The sequence below is a fragment of the Salvia splendens genome, chromosome 11 (genome assembly GCF_004379255.2).
Source record: "Salvia splendens isolate huo1 chromosome 11, SspV2, whole genome shotgun sequence".
Lineage (NCBI taxonomy): Eukaryota > Viridiplantae > Streptophyta > Magnoliopsida > Lamiales > Lamiaceae > Salvia > Salvia splendens.
The window spans coordinates 32558179-32578051 of record NC_056042.1 but is presented as its reverse complement, the minus strand read 5'-3'; the positions used below and the strand labels follow the sequence as shown (position 1 = coordinate 32578051).

At 34.4% G+C, this 19873-nt stretch overlaps 2 protein-coding genes and 1 pseudogene across 2 annotated transcripts; all 3 read right to left on the bottom strand.

The window, feature by feature from the left end:
- Nucleotides 1-4318: 4318 nt before the first annotated feature.
- On the bottom strand, nucleotides 4319-4915 carry LOC121754823 (pathogenesis-related leaf protein 4-like). Its single transcript, XM_042150122.1, has one exon. The coding sequence runs from the start codon at nucleotides 4913-4915 to the stop codon at nucleotides 4418-4420; it is 498 nt and encodes a 165-aa protein (XP_042006056.1). The 3' UTR covers nucleotides 4319-4417.
- An 8124-nt stretch (nucleotides 4916-13039) lies between these two features.
- Nucleotides 13040-13685, bottom strand: LOC121754822 (annotated as a pseudogene).
- Nucleotides 13686-15795: 2110 nt separating this feature from the next.
- Nucleotides 15796-19506, bottom strand: LOC121753659 (protein trichome birefringence-like 13). The gene is given in 7 exon segments (XM_042148895.1): nucleotides 15796-16241; nucleotides 16422-16556; nucleotides 16797-16917; nucleotides 17533-17670; nucleotides 18530-18663; nucleotides 18665-18708; nucleotides 19023-19506. Coding segments are annotated over 7 exon segments (1236 nt in total). The 5' UTR covers nucleotides 19423-19506; the 3' UTR covers nucleotides 15796-15977.
- Nucleotides 19507-19873: the final 367 nt, after the last annotated feature.

Here is a 19873-nt window from a genome sequence, read left to right as displayed (position 1 = left end):
GGGGGCCCGCACCTTTTATTGGGGGACAAGATCTTAGATACTATTTAATCTTTGTAGATGACTGCACTCGCATGACTTGGGTATATTTCATGAAACAAAAATCCGAGGTCTATACACACTTTTCACACTTTTTTAACCTCATAAAGACCCAGTACCAACATTCTATCAAAATCCTGAGATCCGACAATGGAAAGGAATTTGTTAATTCAGCCATGAAACAATTTTTTCAAGAAAATGGTCTGATTCATCAAACCAGTTGTGCCTATACTCCCGAACAGAATGGTGTAGCTGAAAGGAAAAACCGTTCCCTCCTTGAAATGACCCGGTCCATGCTCATTGAGTCAAAAGCCCCAAAACACTTCTGGCCAGAAGCTATTGCCACCTCAGCCTACCTTTTGAACAGATTACCCACGAGTATCCTCAAATACCAAACACCACTCCAAGCCCTGTCCTACTTCACTAAAATTCCACCACCTTTAACTCTTGAACCACGGGTCTTTGGGTGCTCCGTTTTTGTTCATACCCCAAAACATGAACGAACCAAACTATCTCCTTGTGCAATTAAGTGCGTCTTCGTGGGGTATGGGATAAACCAAAAGGGGTATAGGTGCTTTGATCCTAAAACTAACCGCATGTTTGTCACAATGAACTGCAATTTCCTTGAAACCGAATACTTCTATACCCACCTTAGCAGTCAGGGGGAGAATAATAGTAAGGACCCTCTAAGTTGGATATCAGCGTCAATGCCAACGCCGAGTAATTCTGAAGCGGACCTAACAGAGGCGGCAGTAAGCGATCCCGCTGAGCAGGTCTCTGAAGTAGGAAAGCTTGTCCCTGAAGGTGACACACAGCCAACTATTTCTCCGTTGAGGCTATCCAATGTAAGTTCTGATAACCCTGCTTCTCCAGTTTTCTTTGCTACTGATGACGTAAGTATAGAGGAAGCAGCAGGCCTCGATGTGGTAAACACGGTTGAAGAAACCAGTGGGGTAGAAGAAGTTGAAGGAATTGACCCTGACACGGGGGGGTACATTCTTCCACCCCGGGCCAACAGGGGAGTTCCGCCAAAAAGATATACCCCGGAGAGAGTTAACAGGAAGGCTCGCTACTCTGTTGCTTGCCTAGTTACGAGTCACCTGAGCGAAATGGCTCAAGCATTTGAGAAGGCACTGTATGAGGAGGAAGAGATTCCACAATCATGGGAAGAGGCTATGCGGCATAAGCACTGGAGAGAGGCAATGCAAAAGGAAATAGACGCACTGATCCGGAATGACACTTGGGAAACATGCATCTTACCCAAAGGAAAACGGCATGTAGGATGTCGATGGGTCTTTACTATCAAGAGGAGACCAGACGGCTCAATTGAGAGGTACAAAGCACGGCTAGTCGCGAAGGGCTACACCCAGACATATGGGGTAGATTATTCTGAAACTTTCTCTCCGGTGGCCAAGATGAATACAATTCGAGTCCTATTGTCTGTGGCGGCAAATAAAGATTGGCCACTACACCAATTCGATGTAACGAACGCCTTTCTTCATGGTGAGCTAGAAAAGGAAGAAGAGGTGTATATGGAGGCCCCTCCAAGGTTCGCAACGGACTTCAAGATGGGAGAAGGATGTAGGCTAAGGAAAACTTTGTATGGGTTGAAACAGTCCCCAAGAGTATGGTTTGGGAAGTTCGCCGGGGCGATGATTAGCTATGGATACAAACAAAGCAACTCTGATCATACTTTGTTTCTGAAAAGGATAGGAGATAAAATCACTTGCCTAATCATATATGTCGATGACATGATTATCACAGGTGACGACTTGGAAGAGATTGAGAACTTGAAGAGGAATCTGTTTCAGGAGTTTGATATGAAGGACTTAGGGGATCTCAAGTTCTTTCTTGGGATCGAGGTGTTGAGATCACAGAGAGGAATTTTTTTGAGACAAAGAAAATATATTCTGGACATTCTTGTAGAAACAGGACTCCTAGAGTGTAAACCGGCTGATACGCCTATAGCCGTTAATCATGGATTGCAGGTTGATGATAAAGCCGAGTTGGCTGATCGAGGGCGATATCAGCGACTAGTTGGGAAGCTTATCTACTTATCGCACACCAGGCCAGACATTGCCTACGCCGTAGGGGTCGTGAGTCAGTTCATGCATAAACCACAGACAGATCACATGGAGGCAGCACTCAGAATTTGTCGATATCTGAAGGGGACAACATGACATGGAGTGCTATTCTCTAGAAATGGGAACCTTGAGATTCATGGATACACGGATGCTGATTGGGCCGGTAATCCGAATGATAGGAGGTCTACCGCGGGGTATTTTACCTTTGTTGGAGGTAACTTGGTGACATGGAGAAGTAAAAAACAGAAAGTGGTGGCTCTTTCAAGTGCTGAGGCAGAGTTTCGGGGTATCAAAAGTGGACTAACCGAGATAATGTGGCTAAGAAGGCTGATGAAGGAACTTGGCCTCTCTCCAAGAAAGAAGTGCCGACTACACTGTGATAACAAGGCTGCCATAAGCATTTCAGAAAACCCAGTTCAACACGACCGAACCAAGCATGTAGAGGTGGACAGACACTTTATCAAAGAAAACATTGAAAGGGGAATTGTTGAGCTACCGTTTGTGCGCTCAGAAGATCAGCTTGCCGACATGTTGACGAAGGCAGTCAACACGAGAGCCTTTGGAGATGCTCTTTGCAAATTGAGTATTGGAGACCCCACCACTCAATTTGAGGGGGAGTGTTAGAAAAGGAAGATATCAATTAGAATAAATTGTGTGATATGGAAAGATTGAAATTACAATCAATTACACAAATTAGGAGATTGATAGAATATTGTATAATCAATTACTTACCATGTACATGATCTCCTAAGCCCTATTTAAAGGGTGCCTATTGTATAGAGAAATTACCACATTCAATACAAATCATAGAATTCCTTTCTCCCTAAACATGTCGATCATACCATTTAACAGAAACTATGTGTTACATGTAATCATGCATGATTGGGTTGGATTACTATATGTGAATTCAGATTACTAACGATATATCACACGTAAAATTATGTCAATTTATGCAGGCATGTACTTTGTTGATTTAAATTCGAAAGAAAAACTAAGAGGGTTTAGTAATCAAACTTAAATTATGATTAAAGTTTCTTCAAGCTCGGCTAGTTTATAGTACTACTACTAGTTAGTTAATCAAGAACTTGAATTAATATATTTTGCATTAATTTAATACTATTAAAATGTAAACAATATATTCTAACATGGGTTTTGTTCTCTAAGTTTGATCATGACTAAATTTGTTTACACGCCATTTGTTTTCATTATCAATATAGAATCTCTTTCTGCCAAAAATGGTGCGATTGAAGAGGTTTAATTACTGTCTAAACTCCACAATTCTCCCCACTCCGAATAAAAGTATGAATTCTCCCCACAATCCTAAGTATTGCAGCTCATTGTTTCTAGTTATGTTATAGTAGTACTATGTAGCTTGTGATTGTGAAATTAGATGAGTATTCCAATTTAAAATGATGCTAATTCACTATAGTTTGACGACAAGGGATGTAATCTATATGAGAGAATTTTGTTGCTATATTTTACTTCTTCTCAATTCCACAAAGCATTATTATAGTTGCCAATTCTCAAGAATTAAGTGCCCCACTAATTTCCTATTTCGGATGAAAAATACGCTCAAAACCTTGAATCAACACATATATATATAGATAGATCCTCTTAATTATTCATACAAACAACTGTCAGAGGACCTAGCAAGGAAGAAACCAAAGATGTTGCTAAGGTTTCACGCAACGTTCAAATGCATGAATTGAATGCAACTGATAATCACGTGAGATCAACTGGAGCACGAGAGATGGTCGGCTCAGTACATATCGATGAAGGATCCGCTGCTCTTTCACCAGACAAGATTGAGGACCACAAGGACTCATGGAGAGACGTGGCATTGAGAGGAATTATGAAGAAGAAAGATTAATGGATTCTGTTATGATTAAGAGTTGTAATAGGATTGTACAATAGATTAGGAATGGATTCTAGATCCTTCTTAGTCTAGCTATATAATCAGTTTGTAAACAGTAAAAATCTTCAGCTCGATATTTATGGAATTCTCCAACTTTGCTTTCTTCTTCATGATCTCTCTTGTTCCTTTTCAAAATGATAGAAATTCATGGGTTCCATCCTAAAACCAATTGGTGATAGGAGGAGTGACCCATTAGAATTATATAGTGGTTTCAAGTCCATGTGAATACCGATGTGGAATAGTTGTAATATATTATTTTAATTTCAATTGCCAACCCAAACAACTTACAAAATAACATAATTGAAACAAAGGGCCACTTATTTAATTAGTACTACTATTGTAATTTAACATTGACCCTATTGATTAATTAAGATGTGTCCGTTCAATACGGACGTTGTCCGATGTAGTTGCCCGGTGGGGCGTAGTTGCACGAAACGAGCCACCAGCCATTGTTGCACCGAGCCCTAGCGCAGCCTAGTCGGTTGGAGTTGCGCCACACCACCTGAGTGTAGTGGCCGCACACCCGGCCTCCAGCACATGAGTTGGAGTGGTAGTTATAGTTAGCCTTCTCACTCACCCACAAGTCCACAGCTGCACGGCCGGTGAAATCGCCCGAGCCCTTGGCAAGGTTCTCCCCGTATTGCCTATTGCCAGAGTGGACCATGTTGCAGTCTCTGAGCTTAGAGTTCACGTAGCCTCGTGCAAAATTTGCCGCGCTTTGGTCCCACGTCATGGGTCCCACACCGACTTGAGCCCGAGCACTATTGTGAGCATTGAGGAAGTCTTGTGGTGAGTTTTGCCCTAGACATATACCTTGTAGGGTTGTTAGGGCAAGGAAGAAGAGAATGGGCAGGCAAGGTTTGTTTTGGAATGTTTTCATTTTGATTAATTGGTGTGCAAAATATGTGTATGGGGGAGGGTATTTATAGAGAAATAATAGTAATTATAGTGTGTGAGATTTTGGTAAATCTTGGAATTGTGATCAATCAACTATGAAGATTAATGCAATGGAATAAGTTGATGTGACTGTAAATAGGAATTTTGGTTATGTTGTAGTACTACTATTTATTTTGCTACTATTTGTGTTTTCATAGTTTTTCAGTCACCACTTGAACATTTTATTGGAGCGGAATCATGTTTTAGCCAATTTTTAATGGGAAAATTTGTTATTTAAATTATAATTCTTGATTTACATCTGGTTAATTTCACAATTTTTTAAAAATAATTAATTAATCATAATTTTTGTACATTTCTTAATTGTCCTATACTATTAAAAATTTGATAAAGAATTTTAACTGAATCATGATTTTTGTTAACATCTGGATAAATTTAATACTAGTATTATTTTATACTATGACGGTTGATTTTAGATGTTTGTTATATAAGTGGTGAAGATATAATGGTAGAAACTAGAAAGTATAAAAATAACAACAAATTTCATCAAAATTTAGTTGTACGTATGAGACAATAGAAAATTAATGCGTACAAAAGTTATTTTTTTATAGTTACTTTTAAAATATTGATTTAAATGATAATTTTTCATTATCAATAAAAATAAATAGGTGTAATTGAGTTGGCCGGGTGATTCAAATTTGGAACTTCTTGCTACTAGCTAGAAAATGTAGACTTTAAAACTACTCTTCACAAGTCCTAATAGTGTAAAATAATTAAGTTTGAGAAAATTCAATTAGTTTGGTTTTTCATCTCTTATATATCCTCTAATCTATTAAAAAAAATCCATGAAACAATTTTTCAAACAAAACATACGAAAATTCTCTTGTCAAAAGCTAAATAAGTAGTCGAAGGTATAGTCAACTTAGACTTCATGACTTTATAAACATATTACTGATTCGGTCCAAAAATAGTATCTACTTTGTATTGTTTTTCATTTTAGCTTGTCTACCAAAATTAAATTTTAGGGTTCGATTTTCCAATAATATGATGTATAGTTAAGTATTCATCTATTTGTCTTCGTACTTTATCAATTTTATATTAAAACTCGTATCTTACTAAAAAAAATTGTACGGAGAATAAATAGGGTTATGGTCCAAGTTCTTTGTTACAATAAATTTTTTAAGCAAGTCATGCACATAAGTTAATGATATTTTATATCCACTTACAAATCAATCCCAAAAGTAACACAATATATACTACAAAAAAAACATACTAATAATTAATCTAATTATATTAATATGGTTTAGTTTGGTTTATATTTTTCAAAAACCAATCGCCATAAATCATACTATACAAATCAATATTTTTTAACCATAAACGAAATCAAATCGTACAAACACGATTTAATTAACCAGTACAATTTACGATTTAAATCAAATTATGAACATTAATTATTTATATACATTTCCACTATAATAACACGGATTGTGGTGTAGAGATTTTCGCCGCCATTAAGATAAGGAATGGAAAACGAAAAAAATTTTCTAAGTGGAATACTTTTCTCTGTGGACTTTTAACAGTGACTACAATACAAAATGTGGAAATTTTCATAGATAGCAAACCCTAAGTTTATTATAGCTTTTACTATTTAAAAGACAACAAAAAAATAACAATTTTAATGTTCTTATATTCTGCAGTCCCAAATTAAATATATCAAATGATATATCTTAATCCAAATAAAAATTTTATTGCTCCTGTACGTGACAACTTCCCAATTACCATTTTGTTGGAGAATATTGTCGAAAGATTTAATTAATCATTTTATTAATCTTTGATGATATGTGACTTCTTCATGCAAATTGTTTTTCAGTATGTGGAGAAGCTTTTATTTTTCTTCTAACTTATGCACATAACTTCTTCATGAAATTTATTTTTCCATGTGAAAGAGATCTAGCTATGGGCGAAATTCTAATTTTAGGGAGATCTACAATAGAGCTTCCCAATTTATGGAGTTTTTTTTAATCCAACTTTGTGAGAGACGCATGACCCTTATGGAGTCCAGACACAGTAGAAGAAGAAGCAGATGAAAGACGCACGAGCCATCACCAATCCTCTGATAGGCGTCATTGGTTCGATTCCCTCCTCGGCACGTGTCGTATTGTGGACATCGAGGTAATCTTGTGGGGAGTTTTGGCCCTTGGATGAAGGTAGGAGGATGGTTAGTGCAATTAAGAAAAGAATGGCTAATGGAAAGTTCTTATGGAATTTCATTCTTGTTAATTGCCAATTGGTGCAAAGTGATGTACAAATTTATAGTGGGGAGCATAGAATTTGTTTCAAATTTTCAAATTTGGAAGAAGTATATACATCAAAGAAAAAAAGGTCGTAATTTCTTTAGCACAACATTTGGTTTTGAATAATTGTGGTCTGTGGAAGATTGTGATACTAATTATAAATGTTATTAAACGAAATTGTGATATTTTGTGACGGCCGGGTACGTAGTTATAATAGGTAAAGATTATTGTTTCTAAATATAATCAAAATTTTCATCGTTTGTTATAATATGTAAAGATTATATAAACTTATAAATGCATGGATGGATGCATATAACTAAATTGTGCTACAATATTTAAAGATCTAATTAGTATTATTACATTTCTTTAGAAATACTTAAATTAAATAATACATTCATCCCTACTATCTCCCTAACTATAAATGGTATGTTTAAAAGTCTCGTATTTTCTAAATCCAGTATATATCAATCAATTTAGGATATAGTTATAGACTTATATATTTTCCTTTCTCTTCGATCAATGATGTTGGCATTGTGAAAAGGTGGCCGGGTCATCTAATAGGCTTGAGCATTGATCTTTTAGTGCAAAAAAAAGAGTGGCATGACCATGTATACTAAAATTATACGTCTACTATTTTTACCATTTTTGGTCGTCTACCAAAATTAGATCAATTTTAAATATGAAAATTTTTAAACATTACTAACACTACTAATAATATGGACTTGACAATCCATTAGCATTACTTCTACCACATTCTCTCTCTCTTTTACTCTATCAGTTATATATTAAAACTTGTAGTATCATTTACAAGTGTGCCTATTTTTTGGGATAGTAGTTCATAAAAAGTTAATCTAATGTATTGCATATCAATATGAAGAATTTATGTTTTATTTAAGTCCGTTGCTGTGTGCATTTTTAGTGTTTTGAGATCATGTGATTAGTTAAATAAGAATTAATTATTTATGGGTCCCTCTAGTCCTTGGAGAGTAGGGCTTTAATGGTGGAAGACTCACTTTTCCTGAGAAAATAATTCCATGTGTTTCTCAACCAATTTTTCCACAAATTTGTACTATGAATTATTTATTGTCGATTGGTAATGAATTATTCAAGTAGTAAAATTTAAGGTACTCTAATAATCAATTAGAAAATTTTCCTTATAGACCTATTAGCGCATGTAGATTTTTTTTATTAAATAAAAATGCTCAAATCATTGAAGAATAGTGAGCTAAAATGCTAAACAATAAACGAACCAACTCACAAACAATCTGCTCCAGAAAGCACAGCTCACTCAAACTGAACGAAACATAAACAATATTCCACTATACAAATAATTGTTAAACTAATAGTATATCTCTCTTTTTCACAATTCACAATTGTACAATAGAAATAATACTCCATCTGTTCCATAATAGTTAGAACATTGCTTTTTAATACGAAGATTAAGAAAAAAGTGTGTAATGTACCCCCTCTGTCCCATTAGAAATGAAACGTTTTCCTTTTTAGTTTGTCCCATTAAAAATGAAACGTTTCCTAAAATAGAAATATTTCTATCTCTACTTTTTCATCTCTCTTACTTTACTCTCTCTCTTCATTAACTCACAAAACAACCCTACATAAAAACCCGTGCCGATTCTCAAATGTTGCATATTTAATGGGACAGAGGGAGTATTAAATAAAAGATAATAAAGCATGAGAGAGGAAAAAGTAGAGAGAAGAAAGTAAGAGAGAGAAAAGTAAGTGGAAAGAAATGTGTTGACTTTTACTAAAAGGGGAAATGACTTCACTACTATAGAACGTACCAAAATGGTAAAATGATCCTACTACTATGGAACGGAGGGAGTATAATTTACGTAGCTGGTACTAAAAAGAGCTTTTCTATAATATTTTACATACGAATAATATCCATATTTCTATTTAATATTCCCTTCGTCCCAAAAGAGTATGCACTCTTTCATTTTTAGTCTGTCCCACCTGATTAGACATTTTCTAATTTTGAAAAAAAAAATCTCTCTATGAGGTGGACTCATTCTCTCACTAGTAATACTTTAATTAACTTTTCTTTCTATTTCTTTCTTATTTTACTAATCGTGCATTAAAACATATGCACAACCAAAATTGCATATTCATGTTGAATAGAGGAAGTAAAAAAAATTGATTTTACTTTTTTGTCGTTAAAACTTCATATTCAAATTATAAAAAAAATTCAAAACCGTCGTTATTTAGAAAACTACTACAATAGTAGTATTTTTATAATTTTAAAATTTGTCGGCAATCCATCGTTATATTAATTTACATAATAGTACTACTATTCTTAATGCGCACATTAAGTCGTTAATTATTCGTTATACGTTAGCATCGTCAAAATAATTAGGCATGGAAGGACAAAAAAAATGTGTACAAAAAATGTGTTAGAGGGAGAGTATTTATAGAGAAATAATGTATGAGATTTTGGAAAATGTCATTGATTTGGGTATACTTGTGACCATTTCAAATATGAAGATTATTGTATAGTGGAATATTTCTATGTGCCTAATTAATGAACAAATATCACAGTACATGAAATTATGCAACCTACATAACTACGTTGTCATTAATTAGGTTTGAATGGCTATATTATTCTGGTCTTCTCTTTTGTTATTTTGAATGAGTTAATTTTGATCATTCAAAATATCATACTATAAATTATTTAAGCTTATAAGCTTAAAAATAAGATTGATGCATCCGTGGGTCTTGTGTAATGTTGTCGTGTATCAGTTATTAGCTTCTCTAGTATTTTTAGTGTATTTTTTATTACTTCAACTTTGTATGTATATTTTTCATTTGTATACAACACCATCTCACTATTTGAACATGTTATTGGAGTGAAAGTTGCGAAATTGCCTATAATTTGATCAAATTTTATTACTTTTTTGTAATTTGCGCATTATGTATAGACTTTTCTCCTTTACTAAAACTTCAAACTAGTGATTAATAAAAAAAATAGAGGTCATTAAGCCGGGTGATTCAAATTTGTGACTTCTTGCTAGTTGCTACTAGCTAAAAATGTAGAGTTCAAAACTACTCTTCACGTAATAATGTGAAATAGTAATTAAGTTTGAGATAAACTTAGTTTGATTTTTCATCTCTTAACCAATATCCTCTAATCCATGATACCATTTTTCGAAATAACATGCCAATTTTTCTTGTCAATAGTAAATAGTTGGAAGAACAGTTACAGAAGGTTTAGTCGACTTAGACGTCTTGTTACATAAGTATTTAATTAACTACTCCATTCGTCCGCCATTAGGAGTGTCATTTCTTGGCGGCACGGGTGTTAAGAAATATTAAGAAAAGTGAGTGGAAAAAAGTTAGTGGAATAGGGGTCTCACTAGTATATATTAGTTTTAAATGAAATGTGAGTGGAATGAGTTACTGGAAGGTGGGACCCTATTACCATTTATGGTAAAGGTGGACCGGGACTCCTATTCGCGGACGAACTAGATGGAAAAACGGGACTCCTATTCGCGGACGGAGGGAGTAATTAACTTTAAGATGAAATATTTCCAAGAACATCTCCAACAATTCACTCTATTGTACTAAATATAGTTAATCTTCAACAATCAACCCTACATATCACTTTACAATATTTATTGTACACCACATGTGCTTACATATAATTTACATCATGCTACATTATAAATAGGGGGTGGGTGGTCATTTCTAACAAGCCCTCGTATGTGTGCACCGGAATGAACATCGGACTTGCAATCATGAGGTAGACAAGACGAGAGGTAAGAGATAAAGATATCTATCATTGATCTAGATCTACTCTAATAATACCAAATTAGAAATGAGATATCCACCCTCTTAAAATACCTCATAAAAGAAGATTATTATCCACACTTATATAGATGAAACATGATCATTATCGAGTCATTATGGGACAAGATTTAAAAGAATTTTAACACTTCGTATATTTATTTTAGAATTTTCATCTTGATTGCTCTTGGACTTTTGGATTCTATTCGATTCTTAATTTCATTAACAATAAATCTATGTGACCAAATTTTGTACAACCAAAAATTGGTTTACTTGAGAAAAAATCGATTTATTTATGCATTTAATTAAAATATATGGGCGCATATATAGTACATGGAACATGCATAATATTGTGATCATATATTAATGATTTGTGTAAAAAAAATTTTACTTTTTCAGAACGGTAAATGTAATTAATGCATACTTTAATTTAAATATGAAAAACAATATAGAGGCAATTCAAATATTAAAAAAAATTGAAAATGAGGTTGAAGATTAATCAAGTCTTTTTAACTTGTCCACTAACTATATTTATTGTTTTAATATATAATTAATACATCAAATTACTAATACTAATAGTACAACAAAATTTGGTTGTACAAAATTTGGTTGTTTATCTTTAATTAGTTGATTCGTTAAACAGAGTTTTAAAGATGTCGGAACAAAACTGAAAGTTACAAATAAAATAATTTTATTTATATAAAATGAATTCTCATATAGAAGTTATATCACGGCTACTTAAATAAAATAACTACGATTTTCTATTAAAATGAATCTCATAATTTGTTCTGATTTATTTTTGGAAACAATACCATTGCCGAGATACACACATTGTGGTGCGAAGTTCTTGTGGAATTCATTTTTATCCACATAAAGTTAGTCAATTTTAGAGGATCACTTTACACATAAAACACATTTTTTCATTCCACATGCTCAAATTATATACTAGATCAATAATAGCTGGACAAATGGACTGCTTATATTATATATATGGTTAATTTTTACACCTAAATACTTAAATCCATGGCTCGTCACGGTCACTATATCGTTTTTACGAAGTTAAATATGGTTAACTTTGTTAATTAGAATATAATTTGAGGTAGTACACTAATTACACATTGTTAACATATCATATGTTTCTCAATCACGGGAGACTAGTTGCCATGTGTTTCTCAATCTTCCACAAATTTATAGTACTATATTTTTGTCGATTCTACAAGTGTAATCCAGTCTTTTTTTTTATCTTTGTTCGTTATAACGTGTTTCATTATCATTGGGAAATTTATTATTTTATGAGTTAAGACTAACATTAGTTTCTATCCTTTGATAAAATTAAATGCTCCGAAATATAAGAAAGCAAAAAGTCCAGGCATAAAATCAAGAAGATAAAAACCTAATCAGGAGCTTAAATAGTAGCCAAATATTTAGACATATGACAGCAATAAACTTTGTCCCAGTAATAATAACCACAAATTGTAATATAAAACTTAATAGTATAAATATTAAATCTACCGTTGATAAATTGCAGGTATGTTTTTTAGTAACATTAACCTCAATTTGGAGTCTGCAAAATATAATTTCAATGAAACTTGTAATAATCCGCAACCAGTGCCTATTTTTGACCTAGTGTCGGCCGGAACTATACGACTGCTACCCCGATCTGAAGAATTTTCCGAAGAAGAAGATGTCAAGCAACGTTGCTTCTTAATATTTTTAACATAATTAGTGAAATTTCAGTTTTAAAGTAAAAAAAATTATCCATTCCTCCTGCCTCATCCACTCCAAAATTGTGTCATGGATTTCTCACCGTGTGACATTTCCAGTATAAACATAATTGTAAGAATATTCCAATTTAATTTATGCTATTTCTGTATAGTTTAATTGACGACAAGGGATGTTATCTAGCTATATGGGAGAATTTTGTTATCTTTAATTTCTTCTTCTCAATTCCACATAGCATTATTATTATAATTGCCAATTCTCATAGAAACGAACAATTATGATCATAAGTCACATCCTTAGATCACATTTCATCATAATTGTACTAGCATGAGATGAAGATCATCTTATTCATACAAACATTAATAACTTTCACAACATAACATGATTGAAATATATATATAGGGCCACTTATTTAATTAGTATTGTAGTTTAACATTGACCCTATTGATTAATTAAGAGGCGTCCGTTCAATACGGCTTTTGTCCGACGTAGTTGCCCGGTGGAGCGTAGTTGCACGAAATGAACCACCAACCATTGTTGCACCGAGCCCTAGCGCAGCCTAGTCGGTTGGAGTTGCGCCACACCACCTGAGTGTAGTGGCCGCACACCTGGCCTCCAGCACATGAGTTCGAATCGTAGTTATAGTAAGCCTTCTCACCCACCCACAAGTTCACGGCTGCACGGCCGGTGAAATCGCCCGAGCCCTTGGCAAGGTTCTCACCGTATTGCCTATTGCCAGAGTGGACCATGTTGCAGTCTCCCAGCCTAGAGTTCACGTAGTTTCGTGCGAAATTCGCCACGCTTTCGTCCCACGACAAGGGCCCCACAACCGACTTGAGCCCGGGCACTATTGTGAGCATCGAGGAAGTCTTGTGGTGAGTTTTGGCCTAGGCACAAACCTTGTAAGGTTGTTAGGGCAAGGAAGAAGAGGAATATTTTCATTTTGATTGATTGATGTACAAAATGTGTAATTGGTGTACAAAATATGTGTATGGAGGGAGGGTATTTATAGAGAAAATTGTGGTAATAGTGTGTGAGAATTTTGGTATATCTTGAAATTGTGAATAATCAACTATGAAAAATATTATAATGGAATAAGCCCATGTGACTACAAATATCATTTACATGAAAGTATGCAACCTAGCTACGTTACTACGTTATCATTATATATTAGGACTATGGTTTAGTGTATGATATTATGTTTGGATAGGCTAGGCTCATTTTGGAACTATGGTTTAGTTTTTGTAATAAATTCCTAGGTTCTTTTTCATGTTACTTGTCTTCATCAGCTCTCAGTTTGAGGAATTTGGGGATCGTTGGCCTTGTGTGTTGTACTGTGGTTGTTTGATTTTTATTAATTCGTTGAGACTCCGATAGGAAGTTCCATCGGTAATTTTACAAAATAAATGAGGTAATTAACCGGGTGATTCAAATTTGTTACTTCTTGCTAGCTCGAAATTGTAGAGTTGGAAACTACTATTCACATGTCCTAATAATGTGAAACAATTAAGTTTGAGATAAATTTAGTTTGATTCTCATTTCTTATCCTCTAATTAATGAAACAATTTTTTTTAAAAAAAAAAGGAAAAACAAGCGAATTTTCTTGTCAATAGCTAAATAAATGTGATAAACGAGGGTTTTCTCGGCTTAGACTTCTTGACATTAATATGCAATATCTATAAGATCATCTTCGACAATTCACTCTATTGTATATAGTAGACTTTGTGCTATGCAGAAAAAACCATTAATCTTCAAGTACATTCACGTTACAGTTAATATTGAACTAATATTTTTAGTTAAACCCAATTATTGTATATATATCGAATGTACGTGTTTACATATAATTTAATCATTATGCTGCATTATAATAAGGGTGTTCATGGTTTGGTTTTGTTCGATATTAGGAACTAAAAATCAAAGCAAACTGTAAAATACGAGTCGAAATATTGCGTTATTAGTGTAAAGAATGAAAGTAAAAAAAGATAGTAATTGAAAGATTTTTCTAAGTGGAATACTATTTTTTTTCTATGTGGAATTTATGATAGTGTTGTCATCGACATGACGTAATTGAGGAAATTAATGAACCACATAGTGACTACAATACAAAATGTGGGAAATGATATTTATTAAAATAAAAATAATAATAGCAACTTTATTATTATTCTATCTCTGCAGAAGTCCCAAATCAAATGTACTGTATCCTAAATAATGTATCTTTATCAAACTAAATAGGAGTAGTTTATTGCTCATGTAACAACTTCAAACCCGCATTAGTTAATAGTTACCCATTTTATTGGAGAATATTTATTTCATGTTTGTGGAAATGTTCTTATCTCGAATGATTGCAGAATTTTGTAACCATTTTATTAAATCTTTGACGATATATAACTTCTTCATGCAATTTATTTTCAATATGCAGCGAAACTTCTCATTTTCAGCTAACATAATGCACATGACTTCTTCATGAAACTTCTTTTTCATGAGAGAGAGAGAGAGAGGCGTGTGTGGAAAGAATAGCAGTCGTAAGACTGTCGTAAAATCGTGTTAAGTAGAGAGAATAATAAAAATAATTATATTTCTTCGTTCATTCATTAGACGGATAGAGTTGGACAAAAGGGGAGAGTATAATTTGTTTACTTGGAGTAGGTGTCAAATTAGTAAGATTAACCATTTTCTTATTGTTGTTTAAATAAATAATTAGAAATTTAGAATTACTAAAATGAGGGGTCTTATAGAATAGAATCAACAATTTTAATATTGAGTATAGTTAGTATAGTGAAGTTGAAAATATATATAATTCTTCCCAACGGCCTAACTTTATGGAATAAGGTATATCTGAATTTTCTCATCAAAACTAAATTAATGAATGGAGGAAATCAGACTTAGATTTTTCTGTGAAAATTTTGATTTTTTTTCTGTGGAAATTTTTATGATAATTTTATTTGATTTAAACAATATCATCACATTTAAAGATAACACGACAAAAATAATGCATACTATTATTATCTTCTAATAAAATTACAATCACACGAAATAGGTATAGAGAAAAGTCTAGCTCAATAATGCATTTATTAGTTAACGATAAAACTTCATGGCTGATTACTTCTATTATGATCGTATAATTACATGCTCCTAAATCTTAAAAACCTAAAGAATAAAATCTTGAGAAGTTTGAATCAAATCTCATCAAAACCAAATAGAAAAAAAATGTTAAATAAATAGGATTCGGACTGATCAATTCCTAACTTTGATGCTGTTCAAGTGTGCTATGAACAAGTCATTCCAAGTGTCGGTGAGTCCCGGTAAGCACCAGTGCATGCAATCGTCGTGTCTTTTCCCACCGGCCGCGGATGGATGGGCATCAGCCCTGAACTCACTCATCCGGGTTATCTCCAATATTTGAAATTTTGAACCTTCAAGGGCCCTGTATAGATGCTCGTTTACAAGCCGTGTCTCTACATTTGTTCCGTTGTTCTTAATAGAGAAAAGGTGTTCGACCTGGAAACAATGAAATGTAAGTTCTTGCTTGGATTTTCTGAGGCAATGTGATATGTAAATCAAAATCTTAGCATCAGGCACATCCCATTGCTCTATATATATTAGAGGCATATATTAGAAACTCGATATGAAATGACCAAACAGCACCAGACCTACAAAAAAGAAGAAGGAAAAGCTTACTTCTCGTGGTGCTAGAGGCTGTACGCGAGGACAAGAGCCACCTTCGTCCCAATTGCCTCCTTCAAAATGTCTTGGTGATTGCGTTCGAAAGAAAAGAATAGCATTTTTCCGTGCATTCTTTTCCACAAAAGATACCTATATAAAGACATTGCAGGCATGAATCTCGCAAAAAAGAATAAATGAAGCAAGACAACATAAACAGGGGAAATAATAATGAAATATTGAAAAAACGTACTATTGCTACTCATAACAAAGAAAACTTTTGAGCAAAGCTTGAATGAAAATGGATCCATTGCTTCAAAGAACAGATTAGTATATTTTAATTAGGTAACAGGTTCAATTGAGCATCTGAGAAAGAGAAGCGGAGATTTAGACCATGTGTCGTAACACCATATCAAGCCCAGCATTAGGTGTAAGTGGAGGAGTTACAGGTACTCCCTTCTCAAAGAAGAGCATCGGTGTTTTCACAGGATCAAACTTTGAAGGAGCCCACCACCTAAAGAATTAAGCAGAAAAACTAATGAAAACATACTTATAAATTATAATCTCATATACAATGAAAAGGAAAGTATGATACTGAATTGCATACAAGAGAACTACAAGCATGCAAAGGAAGATGTTATAGCATTCAAAAAGTACTTTATCCTGTCAGGGTTTAGAGCCATCACGTGCGTTCAAATATATTTATCAGTAACTCAGCAAAAGATGTAATTAATGTGTGTTCGATATCTAGCAGTAGAAGTGTAAAAACAATCTATAATCAAGCAGCACTTATTATAGTGAAATGGAGAATATGGATAACATGATTCTTTTGACTCCCACATACATCCGAGAAAGCCACACTTTCTGTTTATCGCACAAAGACTGAGAAATGCAACTGCGTAAGGAATATGAGGGCAATTGAGCATTCAAAATTTCAAATAGCAATACATATATTGATTTGATTCCAATAACCACTTCACTAGGCAGGTAAGGGCTTCAGCGCAAGTGAGAAAGAGTTTCATGCAATGAGAGTAATAGGTCCCAGTTTTAAGAAGATAAAGCCTTCTGCAAGTTACATCACTATACTGGATAAGTCTACTCAATAAAAGCACACAAAAACATGAATTACCAGTGCCCTGTATTGAAAATGAGTACGTCGTGGAAATGTGGAGCGGCAGCCCAACTCCCATCTGGTATATCAACATCAATTCTATAGCCATCCTTATAACCAAGTGATTCGAGTATACCACTGGTACCACCTGACCACCTAGAAATAACATAAACAAAGTACTGCATTGTCAAAGGTACGGACATACAATATAGTGAAATTGCTATTGATGTGTCATGGCTATTTTAAGCATACAGAAAAACACATTAACACGTGTGCATAATAGTACTATATAAGAGGACATGAATCATAAGCTCCCTGCTCCTCGATGCAAGAAAAAGGAAAACCTCTGAACCAGTTTTCAATAGCTATTCTGAAGGGAAAGTGGCAAATCATAATTGAATGGTTATACGCAAAAGACAGTGCATTTAAAAATACAGGGCATAAAGAAAGAAAATTCAAACAATCAGCAGGCTCACAGACATCTTAAGAGTAAAACTCTATATTTTTTCGGTTTGTGTATGTAAACTCAATAATCTTCACTAGTGTTCAGTTTTTAATGCAAGTTTATGACTACATTGCCGACCTTCAATCAAAAAATTTCAAATTATTAAACAAGGAGAAAGTAAGGTGATTGACTTTCATCTAATTTTCTTCATTTTTCCTTACCAGACATAACTCATAAATTAAATGTCAGATATAAGTTAGAAGATTTTACAATTCAATAGGAAGAAACGATCGAGTTATATGTTTCCAGTTCCCAAAGCAACCCTATCCGAGTGACATATAGGTGACCTCCTAACATATATCAAGATTCAAACTTTCAAGATTCAAACTTTAGGCACCTATAATCTTATCAACATAATTAGCTCCATACACAGCATGTATTCTCAAGCACAACATCAACATCATGTGACCATGTCAGTGTGTGAGAGGTGTTCTCCTGGGGAGATAAGGCAACACAATGTAGCTACATCATCAGGGGGGATCACGACTCAATTTATTTTACTTAGCTTACCTACCATATCGAGCCAGAAGATTCGTCCGATGATATGCAATAGTTAGGTTGTACTTAAGGAAAGTAAAACCACGATCAGCTCCAGCAGGCCGCCACTTTTTCACCTCGGCAGAAACTTTTCTCAATGCACAAAAAGAGAGAAACAAACATGTTCCTATTCAAGGAGTCCCCAACAAATCCTGCACTGGTCAAAAATCCATAAGAGCTACAAACAGCACTAATTTTTACACGGAACACAATTAGTAAGAAAGAAAAAAGAAACATATATGCTGATATGACTTTTCATTATGGAGTTGGAAAAGTTTAAAGTGGAAAAACAATGCACTCATCAAATTAAAATTCAATTATCAAACCTTTTCTCTAATGTATGCGAATTCTCTCATCAAGATCTTCAATTTAGTGTAACCAAATGCATACCAACACAAAGATATTCCAAATCCCTAACTGAAAATACATAACACTGCCAATTCACTTAATTAAGAGATGCACTCACCAATGCTGGTATCTCTGAATTGCTCGAGGAATCGCCACGGATCAAACGGCGGCAGATCGCAGCCGCGAGGTTTCCACCGCCACCTGAGGATGTCGACGGCGTTCGATTTGTTACCTGCGATGCAATTCCATCCTTTGAATATCTCCTTGCACGTGTGGTCGTAGCGCGGTGGAGATCTGATTGATTGATTATAGATCCATCGCCCTTCCGAGTAGTTGCAGCTGCCACTGGCCACCGCTGGATGGAATAACGGTGGCGGCGGCGGCGCATCCCTCCGGAAGAGAGAGAAGCAGAAGTAGAGAGAGATGGCGCAGAGGAGAGAGATAAGAGCGCGGGGTGACAGTGAAGAATTGGAAGGAACGAGCTTCTTCGAGCCGTGATGCGGTGCTCTAGCGGCCATGGCTTGTGAGCGCGAGCGCTACGCCGGCGCACATTAGCACGCACTGTGATGTGTGTGACGTAGATTAACCGACACCATTTTTTCTAATTATTAAATTATTTTGCTGAAAATATAATAAATAATTGAAGCAATAATACTTAAATTACCGAGGTTAGTTTAGTTCGAGGCTTTTAAGTTGATTGTAATCTACTAATGTGAATTAAGATTTTTTAATCCTTGATTAGAAGTTCGTAGATCACCGATTATGATTCATGACTTCATTTTTTAATCTTAATTAAAAGTTTATAAATTCCAATTATTATTAATAATTGAATATAACTCCTTTAGTGGATTCATTTAGCAACATATTTGGGTTCAATTTCATGTGCATGAAAGTGTTTATTTTTCCGTTGTGATATTGTAGCCAGTGACGAGCCAGACATTTTACGTTATGATATCCAATAAAGCATTT